Source organism: Taudactylus pleione, unplaced genomic scaffold, assembly GCF_031769625.1.
Source record: "Taudactylus pleione unplaced genomic scaffold, aTauple2 ptg000320l, whole genome shotgun sequence".
In the NCBI taxonomy this organism is placed as follows: Eukaryota; Metazoa; Chordata; class Amphibia; order Anura; family Myobatrachidae; genus Taudactylus; species Taudactylus pleione.
In genome coordinates this window covers 1033841-1059565 of record NW_028284721.1, presented here as the reverse complement: position 1 = coordinate 1059565, position 25725 = coordinate 1033841, and the positions used below count along the sequence as shown (strand labels likewise).

Below are 25725 nucleotides of genomic sequence, written 5' to 3'. Positions count from 1 at the left end.
AGGATGATGCAGAAGACAGATATGAGTTAAACTGCAGATGATTCAGGGAACATATAGAAATGTAAGTGTGGATGACACAGGAGCTAGACATAATAAAGGTGATGTAGGAAAAAGAAGTGAAGGTGCGGATGGTACAGAATAGATAAAAGTGATGGAGCGGATGATGATAATGGGAAGTAGACAGGAATAAAGGTGCTGATCATGCAGGAAGCAGTTGGAAGTGAAGATGCAGATGATGCAGTAAAAAGAGAACAGTGATGGACTAGATTATAGAGGTAGGCAGAAATGAAGGTGCTGATCATGCAGGAAGTAGATAGCAGTGATGGTGCGGACGATGCAGGAAATGGATAGCAGTGATGGGGTGGATGATGCAGGAAATAGCAGTGAAGGTGTGGATGATGCAGGAAATAATAGTGATGCGGTGGATGATGCAGGAAATAATAGTGATGGTGTGGACGATGCAGGAAATAGCAGTGATGGGGTGGACGATGCAGGAAATAGCAGTGATGGTGTGGACGATGCAGGAAATAGCAGTGAAGGGGTGGACGATGCAGGAAATAGCAGTGATGGGGTGGACGATGCAGGAAAACAGGATTTTGGTACTTACCGATAAATCCCTTTCTCCGATTCCACAGGGGACACTGGAGTTCAAGACAGTGGGGTATAGACGGTGGTAGAGTAGAGCCTGGCACTTTAAATAATTTAGAAGTGTGACTGGCTCCTCCCCCTCTATGCCCCATCAGCCCCAGTTTAAGAACTGAGCCCGAGAGGAGACGGAGGACAAAAGGAATATGAGGAGAAGGAGAAGACCACAGAACGGAACAAGACCGACTGAAGGAGAACACAGGAACCCACTGCAGGGAACACATGCAGTCACACAACCATATAAGGACCAAACAAAACGGCAAGTACGCAGCGCTGGGCGGGCGTCCAGTGTCCCCTGTGGAATCGGAGAAAGGGATTTATCGGTAAGTACCAAAATCCTGTTTTCTCCTTCATCCACTAGGGGACACTGGAGTTCAAGACAGTGGGGACATCCCAAAGCCAACCTCCCGGGTGGGAAGCGCGGAGAACTTGTTGACCCTTCTGCCAAACCGAAGCCGGGACCGCCCAGAAACGGAGGCCCAATGGAAAGGCAAGAGCTGAGGATCAAGTGCCGTAGAGCCAGGAGACAATGAGAACTCCTTGCTGAACAGTCACAGAAATTCCAAAACCTACTGCGTAAATCGAGTGGAAAAAAAAAAACGACTAGCCAGAGAACACCCGCAGATGAGAGGCATCAGAACACTGCAAGCTCAGCTGAAACAGACCAAGCCAGAGCGCAGGGAGCAGAGAACCCCAACCAGAATCCATAGGAGAAGGGCAGGAACACGAGAACAAAACTCGAGAAAACAGGAAGCTGCAACAGTCGCAGATAGCAGAATCCCAGCACTGCTGGACTTAAATCATATAGATGGAAGTATAACGATACCAATCTACAGATACAGAGATGATCCTGTCCACAAACTCCAACAAAGAGTATGCAGGGAGGCAAAAGGCAAGACCGAACAGTCACCCTGAACCATCCTAGATGTCCAACTATTATAAGGTTGTTAACCAGCGGAAGGGTTAGACCATAGAAGTCTCCAACGAGTAGAGATCCCACTGGACATGAGGCGGATTCGAGAGGATTGAGAATACAATTCCTTTCAGAGGGTCAGACAGCAGAACAACCCATTCTGAGAACAGAGGGAGAAAACAGTCACTGAAACCCTGCAGCTGAAAAGAAAACCACAGCCACAAACTCCAAACAACTTCCAACATGATGGAAGTGCGTGGTCAGTAGCAACTGCTGGCCCGAACATAGTAAAAAAACAACCAGGATATCCTAGCGGTAAAAGAGCATGGATGCAATAGCCACCCAGGGAGCGCTACCAATATAGGGAAGCATCCCATACAGCAAGGCTAGAGCACTAGGACAACTATGAAGGTACCCGTCAGGCATCTGTCAGTGTGCTGAAAATCTCAACAGATCCTGAACAGGAAAACCAACCAACCAGGCCCCCTGCATAGAACATAGTGACTGTCACACTGTAATGTAAAGATGTGCACTAGCCCAGAGATGCGCTTCAGTCCATAACCCCAACAGATTTCAGTAGAATAGTGTCACTAATCTCAATGTTGGAACTATGCACCCACACACCAGGAAAACTCTAAAGTGTAGAGCCACCTGATTAAAATAGTGGATGGCTGCTAGGACAGCAGCTAGGGTGCGGAAGGGAGAATAACGCTATGTATGTCAGGTTGCATGAAATAGGAGCATCTTCCGAGGCATTAGTAAGCTCTTACCTGTGAGCGACCAGAAGCTTTCTGGACGCTATGTAGAATGTCACTGACCTTTTCCATCACACAGTAACCTGCCACGTTAGGTAAAGAGTAGCTTCAATGGGCTGAAACCAATGTCTACAGCACGGACTTCAGTCTGGAGATGTGCAGTAGAAAATACTGTAGAAACTAGCAAAACGTTAGTGGAGACAAGAAGGTCGTACAACAGGACTCTATACCTGAGCATGTTCCATTAGGGATGTGTATCCATATAGAGATTATACATATACCCCAAAAACAGTCTGCTAGTGTAAGTATCCTTACATTAACACTTATAACGGTGAAGTGCATATTATGCCCACCAATCTAATACAACCCAGGCCTGACCCTGCCTATATCAGAGGGTGGCCATAGGCCTTCATGTAATTTAATTAATTAAGCCCTGAGGATGGAATAGAACCTGGATTCTCTATGTACTGATAGAAATGTACCTAGGGGCCCTTTAGAGACTCCTTTTATTGAGATATGCGACAAGACAATAATATGGAGTACCAGAATCGATACTGAGAAGGGTACCTATACATAGACATAGAATGTGTTAGTTATCCCACGTAAAGAAGGGACATATCTTAGGAAATATTCATACAAGGAATGGTTATAGTATAATATATATACCCACGTACACACCGACAAACATAATTGCATGAGAAGGCAATCTCTTTGAAAGGAAGAGTTAGTGCCAACATAGTAAGTTTACTTGTCAGACTCCTGCACCAGGAGATCAGAATGCCATATATATGTCCTGCATTCTTGGTGTATGTTTGCTACCAAGTGCGCTACTGGAGTGTAGTTGTAAATAATAATAATAATAAGGTCCCCCGAAAAGGGGCGCCGTAGATAAAGACTGACGGGAACAGAACTAACACCCCAGGAGGGTGTAAGCACATATCTTTATATACATGTGTGGACACACAAGAAGGCCCCAGTCATGTATAGGGTCCATACTAGAAGCAATGCCTTAGGGAATTGTGACTATCACTATGTAAGCTGCAGAACATGACTCTAGTTTATAGAGCCACTATTTAATATGTATTGATAAAGCCTACAGTTTCTGTAATTCCCAGGCGGCTTCCCATCCGTGGAGTTATAGGTAACCTAATGATTGTGGAAGTATAGGCATCCTACACACACACACACACAGATATCTATATATATCTCTATATCTATATCTATATATATATCTATCTATATATATATATATATATATATATATATAAATAAAACACAACCAAATCCCTAGGGAGAGATAGTGTAAAGTGGAGTTTTGTACCAACTACCGCTTCAGGAGAGTCAAGCCTCCAGTTGCAGCATGCTAGGTATCAGACATAAAACTGATCAGAACAGATCCTACCCTTGTTCTTATGGTAAGGATAAAAAGTGATATCCACATATGCGTACCTACATACAAGATTAGTAGGAGACAATTTATTTATTTATTTTTTTAAACTAAAACATGAATCATAGTAGAGCCATGGAAGGAACTGAGCCCCAGGACAAAATTCACTCCAGACATGTATATGTTCTAAGGCAGGGCTTAGTATAAAATACAAATATATATACACATACATGTGCCTTACGGCTCATGTGCCGTGTGTGGCCATCATTCTGCTACAGCGTTTGGGCAGGATATTTTTGTAGCGCGCTGTCCCAGACTGGTATCTGTTACCGGTAACCATCTCCCTGGCAGTGCGTCACTAACTTAACCTTGTGTGTGCTGCCAAGGGAGCACATAAGATATAAATCTATATAGATGCACATATGCATACCTTTTAAGGGAAGCACAGAAGGCTGGTGAGAACTGGAAGTTTTTAAAACCAGCCTATAATTTAGCGTATATGCATGTTCATTTAGGCAGGGTAACTAGTGCACCATGAGGTAGCCTTCACAGACTATGATAAATATTTCATAGATGGGACTAGAACCCACTGTGTATTGCTCATCAGTCCACTGCATTAGCTGGTTGCTATTCAGGCTCATTCCGGGCGCGGAGTGCGCACTAACCGGAGAGCAAGTTCGGAAGTCAGGCAATTAGATTAAGCTAGGCGCCCCTTGCTATAGAACCAAGTGAAAGCCTGACAGGGGTTAATACCCAGCGCTGCAAAACGGCGGGACTATGTCCAGTCCGCACAAAGCTTTCATGTGCATTTGGATCCAAGTACTATCAGACGAGATCGGGCGTGTTCATGTAGAATACAATTACCCAGAGCCACTAGCTACAACGCAGAACTCGCCTCCATGTGAGAGGAGACCGGAAAACGATGGCGTCGCTGGAATGCAGGCCGCACCAAACACAGGTCCCTTTCCTTATATAACTAAAGGAAAGCCCTACTGGGACTTGCCAGCTGTACACTATGGTTGCACAGGCTGTTCTTGTGAGCAAAAGGGGGTGGGGGCCACGGTGTCTCCTCTTATAATAGGAGAGCTGTGCATAGTTACCAGAGTGAGTGCGGCAGCACCACATGTCACAACCCCGTTAAGTAACACCTCCTCTACTAAACAAGAGAGGTAAGCAATATGCAGCTAAGGTGCTGGGCAGGGCAGGAGACCTGGACCCAGCGGGGTTCAGTTGCGGCTGGCCCCACTGACTCTGGGAGGGTCGGGGGACCCGAACACAGCCAGGTTCAGCTGCGGCGGGCTCTGCTGAATCGGAGGCTGTATAAAGCTTTCCCTTTGAAGCGGGAAGCCTGATAGTGGCCGAACTGTGTAGCATAAATATATATTCCACCTGACTAGCACCGCCCCCCAACAGAACTGCACAAGCGGAGTTATAGTGCACCCTCTGAATTACTTAGCATGCGCAACTGCGTGTGGGTGGGTGCAGCAAATAGCTGGACTGCAGCAGGTGTAAACTAACTAAACTGTGTGTACACAGGTGTTTACCACTGCCCTTAAGAGGGAAGCGGGGGTGATCTGGCAGGCACTGGTCCGCGCTGCAATCATCACTGAGCCTCCCGCGGAGCAGCCACTTCAGGGGCCCAGACCTCTCCCTGCATCTCATGCGCTGAAGCGTGCGGCCACTACGGCAAATAGGTGGAGAAGGGCGGCGCCTGTTGCTCTCTAGGGCGCTGCAATGGCCGTCGGACCTAAGCCCCGCCCCTTCACTGCCGGGAACGGAGCCCCGGCACTAGTGCCGACCTTTGGCTGCTCTGTAAGGAGCTGCAATAGAGGCTGTATACTGCGGGACTTAATTTAGGCAGCCCGCCTTACAGACCCCCCGAAAGCCAGCGCCGGTGCTAGAGAACTGCGCTGCTTAAAAGCTCTTTACTAGGGGAGCGCTATTATGGCAGCCCCTGACAGCCGTGTGCACGCGGCAGTTGAGGGAGAGCCCGACCACAGATGGCGCCGCTAGTATGCATGACGCGCCAATAAACCTACGCCCCCCGCTTGCTCTGGTGCTCTCACCGGGATGCCTAACTTCGGAGGTCAGGGAGAAGTGGTGCAGGGGGGAGGGTTGGGTCTCTCCTAACAGTGACAGCGCAATTGTCACTGAGCCCAGCTTTTTACAACCACTGCTCCTGCTAATCAGGAGCAGTGGTTATACTTACAGGCTGCTGCGGCCGGGATGCTGGGCTGAGGGGGCGGCGAGGAACCCGGACACATGCCGATGTCAGCAGTGGCGGATCCACGCAGGGTCCGATGACTCCATGATTGTGCCCCCTCCTCAGGGTCACCGGACACAGGCTGCAGTAGCCGTGTGGTGCCCTACCGGCGGCTCCCACGTAGCAGGCAGACTGCCACAGCAAGCAGCCTGCCTGTCCTCAATGCTTGTTTAAATTATGGAAAGGCTGGAGACAGCCTGATGTGCGACCGGCTCTCTCGGGCACATTCTAAAAACTGGGGCTGATGGGGCATAGAGGGAGAGGAGCCAGTCACACTTCTAAATTATTTAAAGTGCCAGGCTCTACTCTACCACCGTCTATACCCCACTGTCTTGAACTCCAGTGTCCCCTAGTGGATGAAGGAGAAATAGCAGTGATGGGGTGGACGATGCAGGAAATAGCAGTGATGGGGTGGACGATGCAGGAAATAGCAGTGATGGGGTGGACGATGCAGGAAATAGCAGTGATGGGGTGGACGATGCAGGAAATAGCAGTGATGGGGTGGACGATGCAGGAAATAGCAGTGATGGGGTGGACGATGCAGGAAATAGCAGTGATGGGGTGGACGATGCAGGAAACAGCAGTGATGGTGTGGATGATACAGGAAACAGCAGTGATGGTGTGGATGATGCAAGCAATCTAAGTTAACTTACGGATGATGCAGAATATAGATAGAAGTTAGGGTGCTGATATTCAGGAAATAAATAGGAGTGACATCTGACAGACACTTACCCTGCATTAGTAGTACAGCTAACAGCACCGAACAAGCCAGGCAACTTCCTACTGCTCTCCAGTACGCTACATAAACCTGTAAGGACACTGCGCCTTCTTTCTTCTCTTCTTCTCCCATTTCATTCTCAGAAACCAGGTTTTCAATTTTGTTGTCATCGTCTTCATTTACATGACTGCTGCCTGACCCTAGAATTAAACAGAATAGATGCACTAAACTTAAAATATAACCTTTATTAATAGAATCTAAAAATTCAATATCGAATCCATAAAACAATGAAATATAAAAGGTAGAATTGTGTTGATAAAGAGAGAGATTAGTGAAAAAAATTGTTATCCAGACCGCTTGGCGCTCCTACTTTGACCTATATAGCAATAAATAATTAATTTGAAACCTAGTATACTTCCACTGAGCTTATAGTGAAAGATAAGAGTTATGGTAGACTTACCATTTATAACTCTTTTTCTTTGAGGTCCATAGGGTCCACAGGGCACTCTTTTCTTTCGGTCACGTATTCCCTCATCTTGTATGAGAGTGTTTCTGGTGTACGATTGTTCTTCCTTCTCCTCTATCCTTCTCCTGCCTTGGGCTTGTTTACAAACTGAATGCCTGAGGCCAGGGTATACGTGGAAAAGGACCAGAGGCATCCTGGGAGCTGAAAGCTTTAACTGTTTGGTGCCTGGATCACTCCAAACACATTATCCCCATGGTATCCCTGTGGACCCTATGGACCTCGAAGAAAGAGTTAACAATGTTAAGTCTATCATAACTCTTATTTTCTTCTTCAGGTTCCATAAGGATCCACAGGGATACCATGGGGATGTCCTACAGAAGTTCCCCTAAGGGTTCCCCTGAGCAGAAAAGAGAACTCGTCGCACAAAGTAAGCATCCTGAGAGGCAAAACTATCAAAGGCGTTGCATCTGAGAAAAGTGTGAACAGAAGACTACGTGGCTGCCTTGCACAATTGGGCAGCAGAGGCACCACGACTAACCGCCAAAGATGGTCCTACAGACTGAGTAGAATGTGCTGTCACCGTGTTTGGAACAGGGAGATCAGCCTGTGTGTATACCTGAGAGATAGTCATAGGTAACCATCTAGCCAGAGTCTGTTTGTTAGCTAGCCATCCTCATATGTGAAAACCACATAACCCAAAAAAAGAGCATCTGATTTTCTAAAAGAGTTTGTATTCTCCACATAGATACAGTAGATACAGAGTGCACAAACTACATCCAGGGAGGCTTCCCCTACAGAAAGATCTGAAGCCTGAAAAGCTGGAACCACAATTTCTTCATTCATATGAAAACGGGACACTACCTTAGGAAGGTAATACTCCCTTGTACGATGAACAGGTCTATCCTGGAGAAAAATCAAAAATGGGGAGCGACAAGATAGTGCTGCCAAGTCAGAGACTCTGCATGCAGAAGATATAGCTAGAAGAAAAAGTGTCTTCTCTGTCAACCATTTCAAGTCTACAGAGTCCAGAGATTCAAATGGGGGAGCTTGTAGCCCCTTAAGAACCAAAGACAAATCCCATGGTGCTACTGGTGGGACATCGGAGAACCCTCTGAGCAAAAAATTCTAACATCTGGTAAAGAAGTAATCTTTCTCTGGAATCAGACTGACAGTGCAGAAACTGTCAAAGTGGCCAGGTAGACACCAAGGTCTAATCCAGCCTGGAGAAAAGTCAGTATCCGGGAAACCCTAAACACCTTCAGGTCATATTTTCTGTGGGAACACCATCGACCAAAAGAATGCCAAACCCTGTAATAGATACGGGCAGAAGAAGGCTTTCGTGCCCTAAGCATCGTCTGAATCACAGAACTGGAGAAACCTTTGGCTCTTAGAATGGAAGTTTCAAGAGCCACGCCATCAAAGACAGACGAGGTAAGTCCGGATGCAGGCAGGGACCCTGTGCTAACAGATCCGGTCATAAAGAAAGAGGATACGGACTGTCTATGGATAGATTCCGTATGTCAGTGAACCTATGACGTCTGGGCCAAGCAGGAGCCACTAGTATCACTGTGGCTCCTGCTTGAATTTCCTGAGGACCCTTGGGGGGAGGGAAATCGGAGGAAAGAGATACGCTAGCTTGAAGTCGCATCTTACTGCCAATGCGTCCACGAACAATGCTGATGGGTCTCTGGACCTGGACCCGTACCTGGGGACCTTGTGGTTGTGACATGATGCCATGAGATCTATGTCTGGTAGTCCCCATTTGTTCACCAAGAGTTGCAAAACTCCTGGATGGAGAGACCACTCTCCCGCGTGTATGTCCTGATGACTTAGGAAGTCTGCTTCCCAACCCCAGAGAGAGCTGGAAGATGACGTTCTGACCAAATCAGAACTCTTGTCACTTCCCTCATGGCTGCATGACTACACGTGTCTCACTGATGATTGGGATAGGCTACTGTTGTTGGGCTGGATCTGGACCGGCCTGCCCTGGAGCAGGTCCTGTGCCACGATGAGTGCTTTGTATACTGTTTGAAGCTCCAGAATGTTTATTGGCAGATGACTTTCCTGATTTGTCCATCTTCCCTGAAAGGTGTGAGGGGGGGAAGGGAGAAAGAGAGAGGGAGAGGGAGATTGAATATTAGATGATACTGTCCGTTCCACCTGGAGAGAATAAATTTTAGCAGAGGCCTGGAATGGAACTGAGCATTCCCGACCATGTCAAAGGTGGATACCATTGACCCCAGGACCTGCATCGCTGATAGAATGGATACCCTTCTCTTGAGTAGCAATTTGCATACTCGCAATGATAGGGCCGCAAAATTGTCCTCTTGCAGAAACACTCTTTATGTCTGAGAATCCAGAAGTACCCCCAGATGTACCATCTGCTGTGTTGGAGAAAATATGAGATATGGTAAGAACTTACCCTTGTTATCTCTATTTCTACGAAGTCCATAGGGTTCCACAGGATACCTTGGGGTATAGGTGTGACGTCAGTCGCAGGGCACCAAAGAGTTAAGCTTTCAGCCTCCCAGGATGCACTAGGTCCCCCTCCTATACCCCGCCCCCGGGCCAAGGCACCTCAGTTAGTTACCAAGCCATAGGCCGGAGGAGGAGAAGGAAGAGAGAGAACAAAGATCTGGACACATACAAGAATCACATTCTCACCAGAGGGAGACGGAAAACCGGTGACCAGAGCAAAGCCCATCTGCAGCACAGGTGCGACAGGGCGGGAGTCCTGTGGAACCCTATGGACTTCGTAGAAATAGAGATAACAAGGGTAAGTTCTTACCATATCTCATATTTTCTACTTCAGGGTCCATAGGGTATCCACAGGATACCTTGGGGATGTCCCAAAGCAGTATCCTTTAAGGGTGGGGACGCTCCTGTGCAGAAAGGAGAATCCGCCGCCCGAAGGAAGCATCCTGAGAGGCGAAGGTGTCAAACCTGTAATACCTCACGAAGGTATGGACAGAAGACCACGTAGCAGCCTTGCAGATCTGAACTGCCGAGGCACCACGTCGAGCTGCCCACGAAGGACCCACAGACCTAGTGGAATGAGCCTTCAGAGAAGGAGGGACCGGTAGGCCTTCATGAAGATAAGCTTCAGAAATAGCCATACGGATCCAGGCTGCCAAAGTTTGCTTTGAAGCAGGCCAACCCTTTTTACGGAAGCCATAGAGGACAAACAAAGCGTCCGACTTCCTAAACGAAGAAGTGCGGTCAACATAAGTCCTTAAGGCCCGCACAACATCCAAAGAGGCCTCACCCACGGAAAGACCCGGTGAGTTAAAGGCCGGAACAACTATTTCCTCATTAACATGAAACCGGGAAACAACTTTGGGAAGAAACTCGGGCCGAGTGCGGAGCACTGCCCTGTTCCCATAAAAAACCAAGAAAGGGGGTCTACAAGAAAGAGCCCCTAACTCAGAAAATAGGATTTTGGTACTTACCGATAAATCCCTTTCTCCGATTCCACAGGGGACACTGGAGTTCAAGACAGTGGGGTATAGACGGTGGTAGAGTAGAGCCTGGCACTTTAAATCATTTAGAAGTGTGACTGGCTCCTCCCCCTCTATGCCCCATCAGCCCCAGTTTAAGAACTGAGCCCGAGAGGAGACGGAGGACAACAGGAAAACTAGGAGGAGAAGACCACAGAACGGAACAAGACCGACTGAAGGAGAACAGAGGAATCCACTGCAGGGAACACATGCAGTCACACAACCATATAAGGAACCAAAGAAAAAACGGCAGGTACGCAGCGCTGGGCGGGCGTCCAGTGTCCCCTGTGGAATCGGAGAAAGGGATTTATCGGTAAGTACCAAAATCCTATTTTCTCCTTCATCCACTAGGGGACACTGGAGTTCAAGACAGTGGGGACGTCCCAAAGCCAACCTCCCGGGTGGGAAGCGCGGAGAACTTGCCGATCCCGCTGCAAAACCGAAACAGGGACTGCCAAGAACCATAGGCCCAATGTAAAGGCAAGAGCTGAGGAACAAGTGTCGTAGAGCACAGAAGACAATCAGAACTCCTTGATGAACAGCCACAGAAATTCCACAACATACAGCGTAAGTCGAATGGAATAAAATGGCTAGAGAGAGAACACCCGCAGATGAGAATCAACAAAACACCGTAAGCTCAGCTGAAAACACTAAGCCAGACTGTTGGTAGCAGACAGCCCCAACCAGAATCCATAGAAGGGCAGTAACACGAGGACAAATCTCGAGAAAACCGTACCAGAGCTTAAAACAGGAAGCTGCAACAGTCGCAGACAGCAGAATCCCAGCACTGCTGGATAGATATATAGATATAGATATATATATGTATATATGTGTGTGTATGTATGTATGTATGTATAACGAAAGCAATCTACAGATACAGAGCTGATCCTGTCCACAGACTCCTAACAAAGAGTATACAGGGAGGCAAAAGTCAAGACTGAACCGTCGCGATGAACCATTCATGAGGTCCAACTATTACAAGGCTGTCAACCAGCAGAAGGGTTAGACCATAGAAGTTTTAAACGAGTTGAGAACTTACTGGGCATGAGGAAGAGGTAGCTCCGAAAGGATTGAGACTACAATTTCTTTCAGGGTGTCAGAAAGCAGTACAACCCATTCTGGAAACAGAGGGATAAAACAGCAACTAAAACCCTGCAGCTGAAAAGAAACCCACAGCAACAAACCCCAGACAACAGACCACTTCCAACATGATGGAAGCGCGTAGTCAGTACCAACTGCTGGCCCGAACAGAGGACGGATGCAACAGCCCCCCAAGGAGAGTTACCAATATAGGGAAGCTAGAGCACTAGGTCAACCACATAGGTATCCGTCAGTGTAATGAAAATATCAGATACTGAACAGGAAAAACAACTAAACCAACTGCGTGGAATATAGTGACTGTCACACTTTACTGTAAAGATGTGCAATAGCCCATAGATTTACTTTCCTAACAAATTCTAGGAGAATAGAGTAACTTATCTCAATGTTGGAACTATGCACCCACATGCCAGGAAAGCTCTAAAGTGTAGAGCCAACTGATATGACTGAAGGCTGCAAGGACAGCCGCTAGGGTGCGGAAGGGAGAAAACGCTATGTAATGGGAGGTTGCATGAAATAGGAGCATCTTCCGAGGCTTTAGAGGAGTAAGTCCACTCACCTGTGAGTGAGCAGAAGCCCTCTGGATGCTATGTAGAAAGTCACTGACCTTTTCCATCTCGCATCAACCCACCTCGTCAGGTATAGAGAGTAGCTTCAGTGGCTACGAACCAATGCTCTACAGCGCAGATTTCAGTCTGGATATGTTGCAGAAGAAAATACTGTAGAGACTAGCAGAATGTTAGCGGAGACAAGAAGGTCGTACAACAGGACTCTATAGCTGAGCTTGTCCCCTTAGGGATGTGCATCCATATATAGATTATACATTTACCTAGTGCAAGTATCCTTACATTAACACTTATCATGGTAAAATGCTCATTAGCCAAGAGGTAGGATAGCAAAAGAAATTAATTAAGACCCTTTACCGGTGAAGATACACATAGAAATATCACATATTTGATGATGATGGACCCCCACCAGTGACCCCGACATTTATAGTGGTCACAACGAGAGGGATTAAATTTGAACCTCTAATACAACCCAGGCCTCACCCTGCCTATATCAGTGGATGGCCCTTGGCGTTTAGGCTTAGGAGTAGTATCTGCAGTCTGTTGTAATGTAACAAATTAAGCCCTGAGGAAGGAATAGAACCTGGATTCCCTATGTAATGATAGGAATGTACCTAGGGGACACTGTAGAGGCTCATTACAAGACAATAATATGGCGTACCGGAATCTATACTGAGAAGGGTACCTGTATATAGACATAGAATGCATTAGTTATCCCCAAGTAAAGAAGGGATATATCTGCAGTGATTACCCCAGTTAGGGCTACAAACAGGTTTTCCCAATTATTAGGAAATAGTCATACAAGGAATGTGAATATATCAGTATATATACACACAGACATAACATACAGTAATAAGTTCACTTGTCAGACTCCTGCACCAGGAGTGTATGTATGTATATATATACACACACACATACATACACATACATATATATATACATATATATACACATACATACACATACACACACATACACATTGTCCTGCATGCTTAGTGTCTTAGAAGTTTGCTACCAAGTGCGTCACTGGGGTGTAAACAATAGGTCCCCCAAAAAGGGATGCTATAGATATACGGGAACAGAACTATAACCCCAGGAGGGTGTAAGAACAGGTCTTTATATACATGTGTGGACATACAAGAAGGCACCAGGACATGTATAGGGTCCATACTAGAAGCACTGCTTTATGGAATTGTGACTATCACAATGTAAGCTGCAGAACATGACTGTAGTCTATAGAGCCACCTAAACAATTTTTGTACGTGCTGCAAAAGCGAGCAGTCAGATTAAATATATATATGGATATATCCTACAGCTTCATGTAATCCCAGGTCGGCTCCCCATCCGTGGGATTATAGGTAAACCTAATGATTGTGGAAGTATAGCATACCTACACATATATACACACAGACACACACACACAACAATCCTTAGGGAGAGTTAGTGTAAAGCAGAGTAATTGTAAAAACTATCGCATCAGGAGAGTAAAGCCTCCAAACTCTGCATCTTTCTTTTAAAATAAGCTAGGTATCAGACATAAAACTGCCAAGAACATATCCTACCCTTGCCTTTATGGCAAGGATAAAAAGCGATATATATATTATGTATACGCATACTGTACCTACAGACAAGATTAATAGGTGATTATAATATCTTAAAAATAGAACATGAGCAATAGTTAGAGCCATGGAAGGAACTGAGCCAAGACCTTAATTGAGCCCAGGACAAATTTCACTCAAGGCATATATATGTTCTAAAGCAGGGCTTAGCATAAAATACAAATATATTATATATATACACACACACACCACACATATGTGGCTTACCTCCACGCAGGGAGCATGCTCATGTGCTGCGTTGCGGCCGTCATTCTGCTACGGCGGGATATTTTAGTAGCGTGCTGTCCCAGACTGGTTTAGATCCTAGGGACACATCTGTCCTCGGTGTACTCGCCTTATCAGGTGAGCCATTTGAGCTCCAGTTGAACCGGCTTTTTTACAGTGGGAATCAAAAAGACGAACTCAATGCTGTGAGGTAGTGACCACTACACTGGCAGCTACTAACTTCTTCTTGTATGTGCAGCCAAACGGAGCACATAAAATATAAATCTATATAGATGTATATATGCATACCTTCTAAGGTAAGCAGAGAAGGCTGGTGAGAACTGGAAGGTTTTAAAACTAGACTATAATTTAGTTTATGCATGGATACTGCCTTTCTTTAAGGCGAACCAATGTGATGAATGAGCCTGGGGATGGGATGCAATCATCTGCTAACCCTGTTAAGGGTATGCTATAACCCTAAGTTCTGGCAGCAGCACCAGAACTGTGGCTGTTAATATACATACACATTGTAGAGATATATACTGTACATATATTTAGTGATTATAAGGAAGATGTGCACCAAGAGGTAGCCTCCACAGGCTACAATATCAGACAATGCTTTTAGCCGGGATGTGTACCGGCTGAACAAACTGGCTCCACTCAGAACTGTTATAATGTGCAAAAGGGGTTGGGCTAGTTCTCATTGTGCTAGCAACAGCTGTCCACTGTCGCTAGCACTATTACTCCTGTCATACAGTGACAGCCATCTTTACCTTCTGCACTGAAGAACTCCCTGCTGCAGGAGTTATGGCAGTCCTAAGGAGGGAAACCGGGAGACAGCCGCGCTCTTGCATGCGGCTGGTCAGCACTGCACTCCGCCCAGAGGCCTTACGTAGCTGTGTGGAAGCAGCTGCAATAGAGAGGAGCCTGCTTAATAACAATTGCTTCAGGGCTGACCCGCGGATATCGGGAGCTCTACAGTGTAAGCATCTGGTCCCCGAGCTGGTATATTGGGAGAGCTGCGCTATCGCTAAGCCCCGCCCCCAGTCTCCATAATCCCAGCCGGTCTATTGCTGTAGCGCTGGCTGGTCGCTTAGCGCCCTTTGTTTCACCCTGCTGTGCTTTAGCTGCCCGCCTCAGCACCAGCTGGAAAGGTGGGAATACACCGCTATGTAAGGGAGCACTTTAGCGTCCCTCCCCATGCTAAGAGCGTGCGCCTGCAGCTCGCTGCCCGCCTCAGCTACCAGAGCGATGCACAGCGCTCCCACTGTAAGTACAGAGGGACGCGCCGTCTTCTCCTTTGTATTAGAGAAGAGCTGCTGGAAGGTACAAAGGGCATTTCCTGCATTAGAATGCAGAGCTGTGCCCAGGCCAAGTTAATGGCTCCAGGGCAGTCACCTACTTTATAAGAGGTGGGCCGGGAAGGCGATCCAGTCTCCGTATAAAGGAGCGTACAGGAGTGAAGCCCCGACCAACAAGGTTCAGCACGACAGCACCGCACTGTCATATACTCTCCCAAACAACTTCTGTAAGGGAGTGCAGAGAGGGAGAGCCCTTACTAAAATAGCGCCGCTGGTGTGCAGGACGCGCCAATTAATCCGCCACCCGTTTCTTTAAAAACCACCATCTGTGGAGATTTCGGGTGGGGAGGTAGTTCTGCTAACAGTAACAGAATGTCACTGAGCCCAGCTATTCATCCACTGCTCCTGCTAATGCAGAGCAGTGGTTATACTTACAAGCTGTTGCGGCCGGGATGCTGGGCTGAGGGGGCGGCGAGGAAACCCGGACACGAGCCAGTGTCAGCTGTGGCGGGTCCTCGCAGTGTCTGATGACACCATCTGTAAGCCCCCTTCTCAGGGTCACCGGACACAGGCTGCAGTAGCCGTGGCGGTACCCTCCCGGCGGCTCCCCCGTAGCAGGCAGACTGCCACAGCAAGCAGTCTGCCTGTCCTCAATGCTTGTTTATAAAACAAAAGAAAAAGATAAAAATTTATGGAAAGGCTGGAGACAGCCTGATGTGCTACCGGCTCTCTCGGGCACATTCTAAAAACTGGGGCTGATGGGGCATAGAGGGGGAGGAGCCAGTCACACTTCTAAATGATTTAAAGTGCCAGGCTCTACTCTACCACCGTCTATACCCCACTGTCTTGAACTCCAGTGTCCCCTAGTGGATGAAGGAGAAACACGTCTGGCCGAAGCAATGGCCAGAAGGAAAACAGTCTTAGCTGTTAGCCATTTAAGATCCACTGAGCCCAGTGGTTCAAACGGCGGTCCTTGGAGAGCCCTCAGGACCACAGCCAAATCCCAAGGCGCCACAGGTGGAACAAAGGGCGGCTGAATGCGGAGAACACCCTGCATAAAGGTGCGCACATCCGGGATTGTAGCAATCCTACGGTGAAACCAGACAGATAGGGCCGAAACCTGTACCTTCAAAGAAGCAAGGCGAAGCCCATGATCTAGTCCCGCTTGCAGGAAGGCGAGAATCCGAGACAGACGAAACTCCCGCGGTGCATAACCTCTCGGTCGACACCACTGGAAGAACGTATGCCACACACGATGGTATATCCTCGCGGAAGACGGTTTCCGAGCTCGTAACATGGTACGCACCACAGAGCTGGAAAACCCCCGGGACCTCAGCATGGCCGTCTCAACAGCCACGCCGTCAAAGACAGCCGAGTCAGGTCCGGGTGAAGGCAAGGACCCTGAGACAGAAGGTCCGGTCGTAGCGGCAACCGCAGAGGACTGTCCACGGACAGACCCTGAAGGTCTGAGAACCAGTGCCGTCTGGGCCACGCGGGAGCTATCAACAGGAGCGTCCCTCCTTCCTGTTTGAATTTCCGGATTACCCGTGGAAGAAGGGAGACCGGAGGGAACAGGTATGCGAACCGGAACGTCCACCGGACGGACAGAGCATCCACCAGAGACGCCCCTTAGTCTCTTGTGCGAGACCCGTACACCGGCAACTTGTTGTTGTGCCGGGACGCCATGAGGTCGATTTCTGGAAGACCCCACCTGTCCACCAGTAGTTGAAAAACGTCCGGGTGCAGGGACCATTCCCCCGGATGAACGTCCTGGCGACTTAGAAAGTCCGCCTCCCAATTTAGCACTCCCGGGATGAAGACCGCTGATATGGCCGGAAGATTGCGCTCCGCCCAAACCAGGATCCGAGAGACCTCTACGAGAGCCGCCCGACTGCGAGTTCCTCCTTGCCTGTTTATGTAGGCCACGGTGGTAGCGTTGTCCGACTGGACCTGCACTGGGCGACCCTGGAGAAACCGCTGTGCCTGCTGGAGAGCATTGAAGACCGCACGGAGTTCCAAGATATTTATTGGAAGCTCCGCTTCTGTCGGCGTCCACCTGCCCTGGAACAAGTGTGGACCCGAAACTGCTCCCCAGCCCCGAAGACTGGCGTCCGTTGTCAACAGGACCCAATTTGGAACCCAGAACGGAAGTCCCTTGTTGAGGTGGGTCGTCTGTAACCACCACGCAAGGGACAGGCGAACCTCCTGGGTGAGCACAATCGTCTGGGACTTCAGAGACTGAGTCAGCCCGTTCCACTTGGACAGGATCAGGTGCTGCAGAGGTCTGGAGTGAAACTGGGCGTATTCCACCATGTCGAACACCGACACCATGGAGCCCAGTAACCTCATCGCCGAGTGTAAGGACACCCGGCGGCTGTGCAGGCAACTGCGCCCCCTTGACTGTAAAGCAGAGATCTTGTCCTCCGTCACGAAGATCCTTTGCTGTCCCGAGTCCAATAAGGCTCCAAGATACAGAATCCTCCGAGACGGGATTAGAGTGGACTTCTGCCAGTTGATTAGCCAGCCGTGCCGTTGCAGCAGTGCAATGGTCAGGTCCAAGTGGCGTAACAGGAGCTCTGGAGATCCTGCCACCAATAACAGGTCGTCCAAATACGGCAACATGCGGACTCCCTGCAGCCGCAGAGAAGCCGCCATGACCGCCATCACCTTGGTGAAAACACGTGGTGCTGTTGCCAGGCCAAAAGGTAACGCCCGAAACTGGAAGTGGTCGCTGCGGATTGCAAACCTGAGGAACTGTTGATGGCGCAAAAGAATAGGGACATGCAGGTAAGCGTCCTGTATGTCCAATGACACCAAGTAGTCCTCAGGTTCCAGCGCCAGAATGATGGACCGTAGGGTCTCCATCCGAAACTTCGGGACCCGCAAAGACTTGTTGAGTGCTTTGAGGTTGAGAATCGGACGATATGACCCATTGGGTTTCTGTACCAAAAATAGATTTGGATAGAAACCCTGGCCAATCTGGGAGAATGGAACAGCAACTATAACTCCAGCCTGGAGCATAGTGTGCAATACCTTCTGCAGCTCCGTAGCCTTGTTCCGGTCTGATGGGAGACCCGTGGTGAAGAAGCGAGCCGGGGGTCTGTGCCGGAAGGAGAGGGCGTATCCGTGGGAAACCACCTCCAGAACCCAAGTGTCTGTCGTAGTGGTCGACCAACACTGGGCGAACTGTAGCAGGCGGCCTCCCACCCTGGGATCCCCGGACCGTCAGGCCGCAGGCTTGTCATCTGGCTTGGGGGCCGGACGTCTGGTACTCCATGCCTGCTTCCGGGGCTTGACCGATTTCTTAGGGCCAGCCTGTCGAGGAAACGACTGTGGTTTGGGCCTGCCCTGGGCCCTAGATGACCGAAAGGACGATGGTCCCGAACCAGAAGGAGCAGCGGCCGACGGGAGACAAGCAGATTTGGCTGCCGCCAGCGTGGCCACAATCTTATCCAGATCCGGACCGAAGAGAACTTCTCCGGTAAACGGCAACGCTTCCAGACCTTTCTTGGAATCTGCGTCCGCCTTCCAGGATCGCAGCCACAAGGTGCGACGAGCAGCTACCGCTGCTGAAGAAATTCTAGACACCAGAGTACTAATGTCTAGAGCCGCCTCGTTGATGTAGGTGGCCGAATCACGGAGATTGCCAATCAACTCCGCCTGTTCGGCCGGACAGTCGGATTCAAAAGAAGCCTCTAATGAATCCGCCCAGCGCTCCATCGCTCTGGCAACCCAGCAAATGGCCATAGCCGGCCGTGCTGCCCCCCCCTGCAAGGGAATAAGCGGACTTCAGGCAGATTTCTACCTTGCGGTCCGTAGCATCCTTAAGGGAGGACATGGATGGCATCGGCAATGTGGCACTACGGACAAGACGGGTCACGTGAGAATCCACCTGTGGAGGGGATTCCCACTTAGCAAAATAATTATCCGCGAACGGATAAGCCACCGCCAGGCGTCTCTGCGGCTGGTATCTTTTGCCAGGTTGTTTCCACGCCTCCTCTAAATGGTCCACCAACTGACCCGAAAGAGGAAAGACTGTGGCATCGCCCTTCACATCTTTGAAAAAGGCATACTTAGATTTAGCCGCTGGGGGAACTTCGTCCTCAATCACCAAGGCTGTGCGGACCGCCCGAATAAGTCCAGGAATATATACTTTGGACTTAGCATCAGCGTCCTTAGTATGGAGAGGTTCCTGATCGTAAGGATCCAGAATCTCCCCATCATCAGACGTCCCTTCGTCATCCTCATAAGGAGCGGACAGAGACGCCACCGGCCTTTTATGAGGCCTCATCACAGACTCCCCTTGCAACACATCCGACAAGTGCTGTACAGAACTCGTCAGGGAGTTAACCCACGCTGGCTCCTGAGAACCCGGGAGCGGGGAAATAGGGAGACTGTGGGGTACCACCAATTGTAGTGGGAACCCCTGCATGGGTGACGACACCACAGACTGCTGGGACAAACCCATCGGAGTAAACGCGGGCTGCGGAGCTAACTGGCCCACTAAAGCTGTTAACGCCTGAGCGAACAAGCCCAGGGCGGCTCCTGTACCGGTGCTGTAACCGTAATAGGCCGCGCCATGGACAAACACTGCCGGCAAAGGCCCTCCGCGCTACCCTCCCCCTCCGCTAACGGTACTTTGCACGTGGTACACTGTAGCCGGAGGGGAAAATCACTTTCAGACATGATGGCACCACGTATGTGACCTCTCTCACCAATTAAGTATTAAATAGGCGAGAGACCACCCTGCAGCACCGCACCGCAAGGGCTTTAGCAGAAGAACAGGGACAGTAATAAAGCTGACAGTTTAGAGAAGAAAAGTTACAGGGAGCGCTAGCACAGTCACATACAATGCAGAGAAATAACAATTCCTGCACTAACAGCGCTGATTACTCAACTACACAGACACAGGGCCTGGTAGGACACAGCGCTGCATACACAGACCTGAGCCACAGCAGAGGAGAGGTATGCGGGGGGACCCAGACCACGATGCTTCCGTCCAGCGCTTCCAGCAGCGTTCACCATGCGTTCTGGAGAAGATGGCCGCCGAGGAGCAGAGAGGGGGCTGGCCTGGGGGAGGAGCGCTGCCACAGGACCAGTCGGCAGCATGCAGAGAGGGCTGTGTGCAGCGGGGGAGGCGCCGGCTGTGAGACAGGGAAGGCGCGCTCCCCTGGCATGCATTTAACCCCTGGGACGCCGCAGCGCTACCGCTCTGCTGCGGTCCGCTGTCCCAGGGGGTAGTGGAAGCGCAGGTTGGTCGCCTGGCTCCACGCTGCAGCCAGTCCCCAGGGAGCCCCCTGCCTGGGGACTTAGGACCATGTGATCAGCGGGGACCCACCGCGGGACCCCGCTGCTTACCTCTGTCCCCCTGAATCCGGCCATGGTCCGGAGCATCTGGGGTCACCGCTAGCTGTGACCCCAGACGCCCACCAGCATCCCCGGATCAGTACCGGCGTTCTGGTACCGGCGGGGTGTAGGGAAGACAGCATGGACGTCAGGACTGACTGTCCATGCTGTTCATCCAGATGTGCAGCCACAGCTGCATGAAGAAAAAGCTTCAGGGGCTCTTCTAGCCCCCACTCCAACAGGTGCACCCGACTCCGGCCGGGCACCAAACTAAACTGAGGTGCCTTGGCCCGGGGGCGGGGTATAGGAGGGGGACCTAGTGCATCCTGGGAGGCTGAAAGCTTAACTCTTTGGTGCCCTGCGACTGACGTCACACCTATACCCCAAGGTATCCTGTGGAACCCTATGGACCCTGAAGTAGAAAGAGAGGATTTCTTCCAATTGATGATCCAGCCGTGCTTCTGTAGACAGGCAATGGTCAGTTGGAGATGGTGTTGTGAAACACTGGAAACTGTGCCAATATCAGAAGGTCATCCAGATTTCTTAGTATTCAGATTCCCTGATGCCTGAGATAGGCCGTCATAACCGCCATTATTTTGGTAAAGACCCGAGGGGCCGTAGATAGACCAAAGGGCAGTGTCTGAAACTGGTAATGTTGTTGCAGGACAGCAAACCGTAGAAATTGCTGGTGGGATGGCATAATAGGCATATGCAGATACGCATCCTGAATGTCCAGGGAGACCATAAGATCCCCAGGCTCCATTGCCAAAATAATTGACCGAAAAGTTTCCATACGGAACTTGGGTACACAGATACATTTGTTGAGGGTTTTCAGATTTAGAATAGGGCGATGAGACCCATTCGGTTTCTGAACCAAAAATAGATTGGAATAATAACCCCTTCCCTGTGCGACACAGGAACCGGGATTATTATCCCTGCCTGCAGTAGGGAGTAAATGGCTTCCTGTAGGGCCAAGGCCTTGACAGCATCTGATGCAGGATTTGTGCAAAAAAACTTCTGAGTACGATGCCTCCGGAAAGTGAGGGTATACCCCTGAGAGACCATTTCTCGGACCTAGGCATCTGTTGTTGTTTGATGCCAGTACTCCTCAAACTGAAGAAGCTCAACAGCTGATCGTCTGTAACCCTTGTCTCCAAGCAAATGCAAAATAAAGCACCTGACTCAACCTCCTTTTCAGGAGATGTAATATCCAGACTCAAATACCCATAAGGTATCACAGTGTTTAAGAAGTAAGGTTTAGTGAGAAACACTTTCACCTCTCTCATTCCGATCTTACCACTCCTTAGTACATAGTCATTGCGGGTTAATTTCTCCGCATTGGTTTGATACTGCGAGGCAGACTGGCGATGTCCGGCACATACAGTCTCTAGGAGGGCGTATGCAGGTGGTCACACTTTTCTGGCTGGTAGCACAAAGGGTAAAACAGACGGCTCTAGTAGTTTCTGTAAGTAATAGCAAATAGGCAGAGTTTCCTTAGATCCTTGACCAGTTTCTCCGCTGTTGTTAAGAAGCGGTTTCTTCAGAAGTCAAAAAGATGTTGAAACTGCCAGAGTAGCTATTATCTTACTACAAGATACTATACACAAATTCTTCGTGCAAAAGATACTTTCTCCTCAATACAAGCATTCATTTGTGAGGGCTAACACTATTCATATGGTAATTCCACCAACCTCAATTTGGGAAGGAAAGATTGTAATATGACCTATATTGATATTTTCACTATAAGCTCAGTCGAAGTATACTAGGTTTCAAATTAATTATTTATTGCTATGTAGGTGAAAGTAGGAGCGCCAAGCGGCCTGGATAACAATTTTATTCACTAATCTCTCTCTTTATGAACACAGGGCCTGATTCAGAGCCGGACGCTCTGAACGAGCGCCCGCTCTGAATCAGGGCGTGTTTTGTTTTTTTTAACGAAGCGGCCTTTTGGACGCTCGCATAGCTGTGGGTTACCACCCACAGCTTATGCGAGCGTCCATGATGATGGTCGCGATGGTCAAGACCGTCGCCACCATCGGGCTTGCGACGAGACCCTTGCGGTAGGATCTTGCTGCCGCAAGCCCAGGAGTGCTTTTGGCTCTTTCAGAGCCAAAAGCACTCCCACTGACATCACTAGTGATGTCAGTGGGGCCGGACCCAGACGGTAGGCGTTCCCATGGAAACGCCTCCGTCTGGGCAGCCACACCCCCGGCACGCCCACCAAAGGGGGCGTGCTGTCACTCACCATCGACAGCATACCCCTTTGGTGTGAGACCTGAAGCGACGGCTTCCCCGTTGCTCCACGGGTCTCGCGCATGCACACGACGGAGCTCCCTCCGTCATGCGCACTAGGGCACCATCGACCCGCTTGCGAGCGCTCAGCGCTCGCGAGCGGGTCTGAATCAGGCCCACAATTCTCTTTTATATTTCACTGTTTTATGGATTCGATATTGAAGTTTTAGATTTTAGTTTTAGATTTTATTAATAAAGGTTATGTTTTAAGATTAGTGCATCAACTTATGACAATTCTTTTTTTCTTGTTTTTTTTATGTGATACCTGCACAAGTGTGAGTGGTTGCTACCAGACCATGTGATTATGTGAGAGAGATGGTTACCTGTGCAGGTGACGGGGCTGTTAACAATCTCTCACACATAATCACCTGGACTGGTAGCAGCCTCTTTTACACCTGCACAGATAACAATCTCTCACACATAATCATCTGGACTGGTAACAGCCCCTCACCTGTACAGGTAACAATCTCTCACACATAATCACCTGGACTGTTATCTGTGCAGGTGTAAAAGAGGCTGCTACCAGTCCAGATGATTATGTGTGAGAGATTGTTACCTGTGCATGTGAGGGGGCTGTTAACATCCTCTCACACATAATCATCTGGACTGGTAACAGCCTCCTCACCTGTACAGATAACATCCGCTCACACATAATCATATGGACTGGTAACAGCCCCCTCACCTGTACAGATACCAGTCCATATGATTATGTGTGAGCGGATGTTATCTGTACAGGTGAGGAGGCTGTTACCAGTCCAGGTGATTATGTGTGAGCGGATGTTATCTGTACAGGTGAGGGGGCTGTTACCAGTCTAGGTGATTATGTGTGAGAGATTGTTATCTGTACAGGAGTAAGAGGCTGCTATCTGTCCAGGTGATTAAGTGGAGGAGGTTATTATACATACAGGTAATGAGGTTTGAGAGGCTGTTAATTGTCCAGGATAGTAGATAAGAGATTATTATTGTTTTGATGATCCTGTGTAGGAGGCTGTTACCGGTCCAGATGATTAGGTGAAATAATTTGAAAGTAGTGAGTGAGAGTTTGTTCGATGTTCCAATGTTCAGGCGTAAGGGCTTTAACTTGTCCAGGTGACTATGCTTAAAAGCTTGTTAATTGTACAGGTGATTAGGTCTAATGGTGCATACACATGGGCCGATCGTCAACGATAGCGATATCGCTGAACAATCTCCCTGCACCTTCCCGGAGTGCTGGATGATCGATATCGATCATCCAGCACACCACCAACGACGGGCCAGCGACCCACGATCAACGATCGTGGGTCCCTATGTAACCTGGTCGATACCGACCAGTTTGCCCTGCATGCTTGATATCGTTATCGTCCATACGTGCCTGCACATCGCTGGTCATTTGTGGGTTGGAAGGTACCAAAAAATGCACGATATGATCGATATTGTTATCATTCATATCGTGCATTTTATAGTACCGTGTGTACGCACCATTAGAAAGGTTTCTCTCTGTTACCTAATTAGTATTGCTATGCCCAGCTGTATTAACACGAGTTACATGAGTTACGCACCATTCTCCAGTGTTCTTTCTTGAGAGGCTTCGAGCTTGGGAGAGGCTTCAAGCTTGGGAGAGGCTTCAACCAAGGCTAAGATGTCTTGCGGTGGTCCTTCAAGACCAAAAGTAAAACTGAGAGTGAGCACAAAGCAACAGAAAATTGTCAATTGAAAGACTGGGCAGCGTTACTACCTGTCACTCACCTGTACAGACAATTTTCCCATCATCCATCAGCACAACAACATCCGCTTTTTCCAGCAGTTCGGTGCGATGGGTGCAGAGGACCCTGGTCCTGTGTCTAAGAATACCCAGAATGCATCTCTCCATGAGCTGAGAGGCCACATCAGCATCGACCGCTGCTAGGGGGTCATCCAGTAAGTAAATGTCCTTCTCCTAAGTAGGGTAAAGCAATTAGCAATAGAGAACACCACAACTTAGGGCGGTATCCAATTACCCCTGAACATTGCTTGGGCACTAATGATCCCCCAGGGCTATACAATTAGCCCCAAGGACCGGCCTGACGCCGGCACATATTGGGGATTTTTTTGGGGGACCTGATGTGTCTCAAAAATCCACCCAAGATTATTAATTTTCAAACTCTCCCAATCTCCTGGAAACCTGCTGATACCATGAGAGTTGTAGACGACCCACCCCAGACAAGGACACACTCGTCTTATAGTGTTACAGTATGTCACTCCCCCAACCAACATCAAATGAACTCAGGGTCTCATTCAGACCCGCTCGCGAGCGCAGGACGCTCGCAAGCGGGTTGATGGTACCCAAATGCGCATGACGGAGCCGGCTCCGTCGTGCGCATGCGCGAGACCCGGCGAGCGACGGGGAAGCCGTCGCTCGGGGTCTCGCACCAAAGGGGGCGTGCTGTCGATGGTGAGTGACAGCACGCCCCCTTTGGTGGGCGTGCCTGGGGCGTGGCTGCCAGACGGAGGCGTTCCCATGGGAACGCCTACCGTCTGGGTCCGGCCCCACTGACATCACTAGTGATGTCAGTGGGAGTGATTTTGGCTCTGATTAAGCCAAAATCACTCCAGGGCTTGCGGCAACGAGACCCTACCACAAGGGTCTCGTCGCAAGCCCGATGGTCGCGATGGTCTTGATTGACCCACAGCTATGAT

The 25725-nt window shown here is 49.2% G+C and overlaps 1 protein-coding gene across 1 annotated transcript in view; it reads right to left on the bottom strand.

The window, feature by feature from the left end:
- Positions 1-25725, bottom strand: part of ABCC10 (ATP binding cassette subfamily C member 10) — an 80486-nt gene that overhangs the window by 29839 nt on the left and 24922 nt on the right. The window contains exons 10-12 of the mRNA XM_088442993.1: positions 24796-24985; positions 24609-24704; positions 6696-6881 (exon numbers count right to left, since the gene is read on the bottom strand). Coding sequence (XP_088299119.1) covers positions 6696-6881; positions 24609-24704; positions 24796-24985 — 472 coding nt within the window. The remainder of the gene's footprint in view (positions 1-6695; positions 6882-24608; positions 24705-24795; positions 24986-25725) is intronic.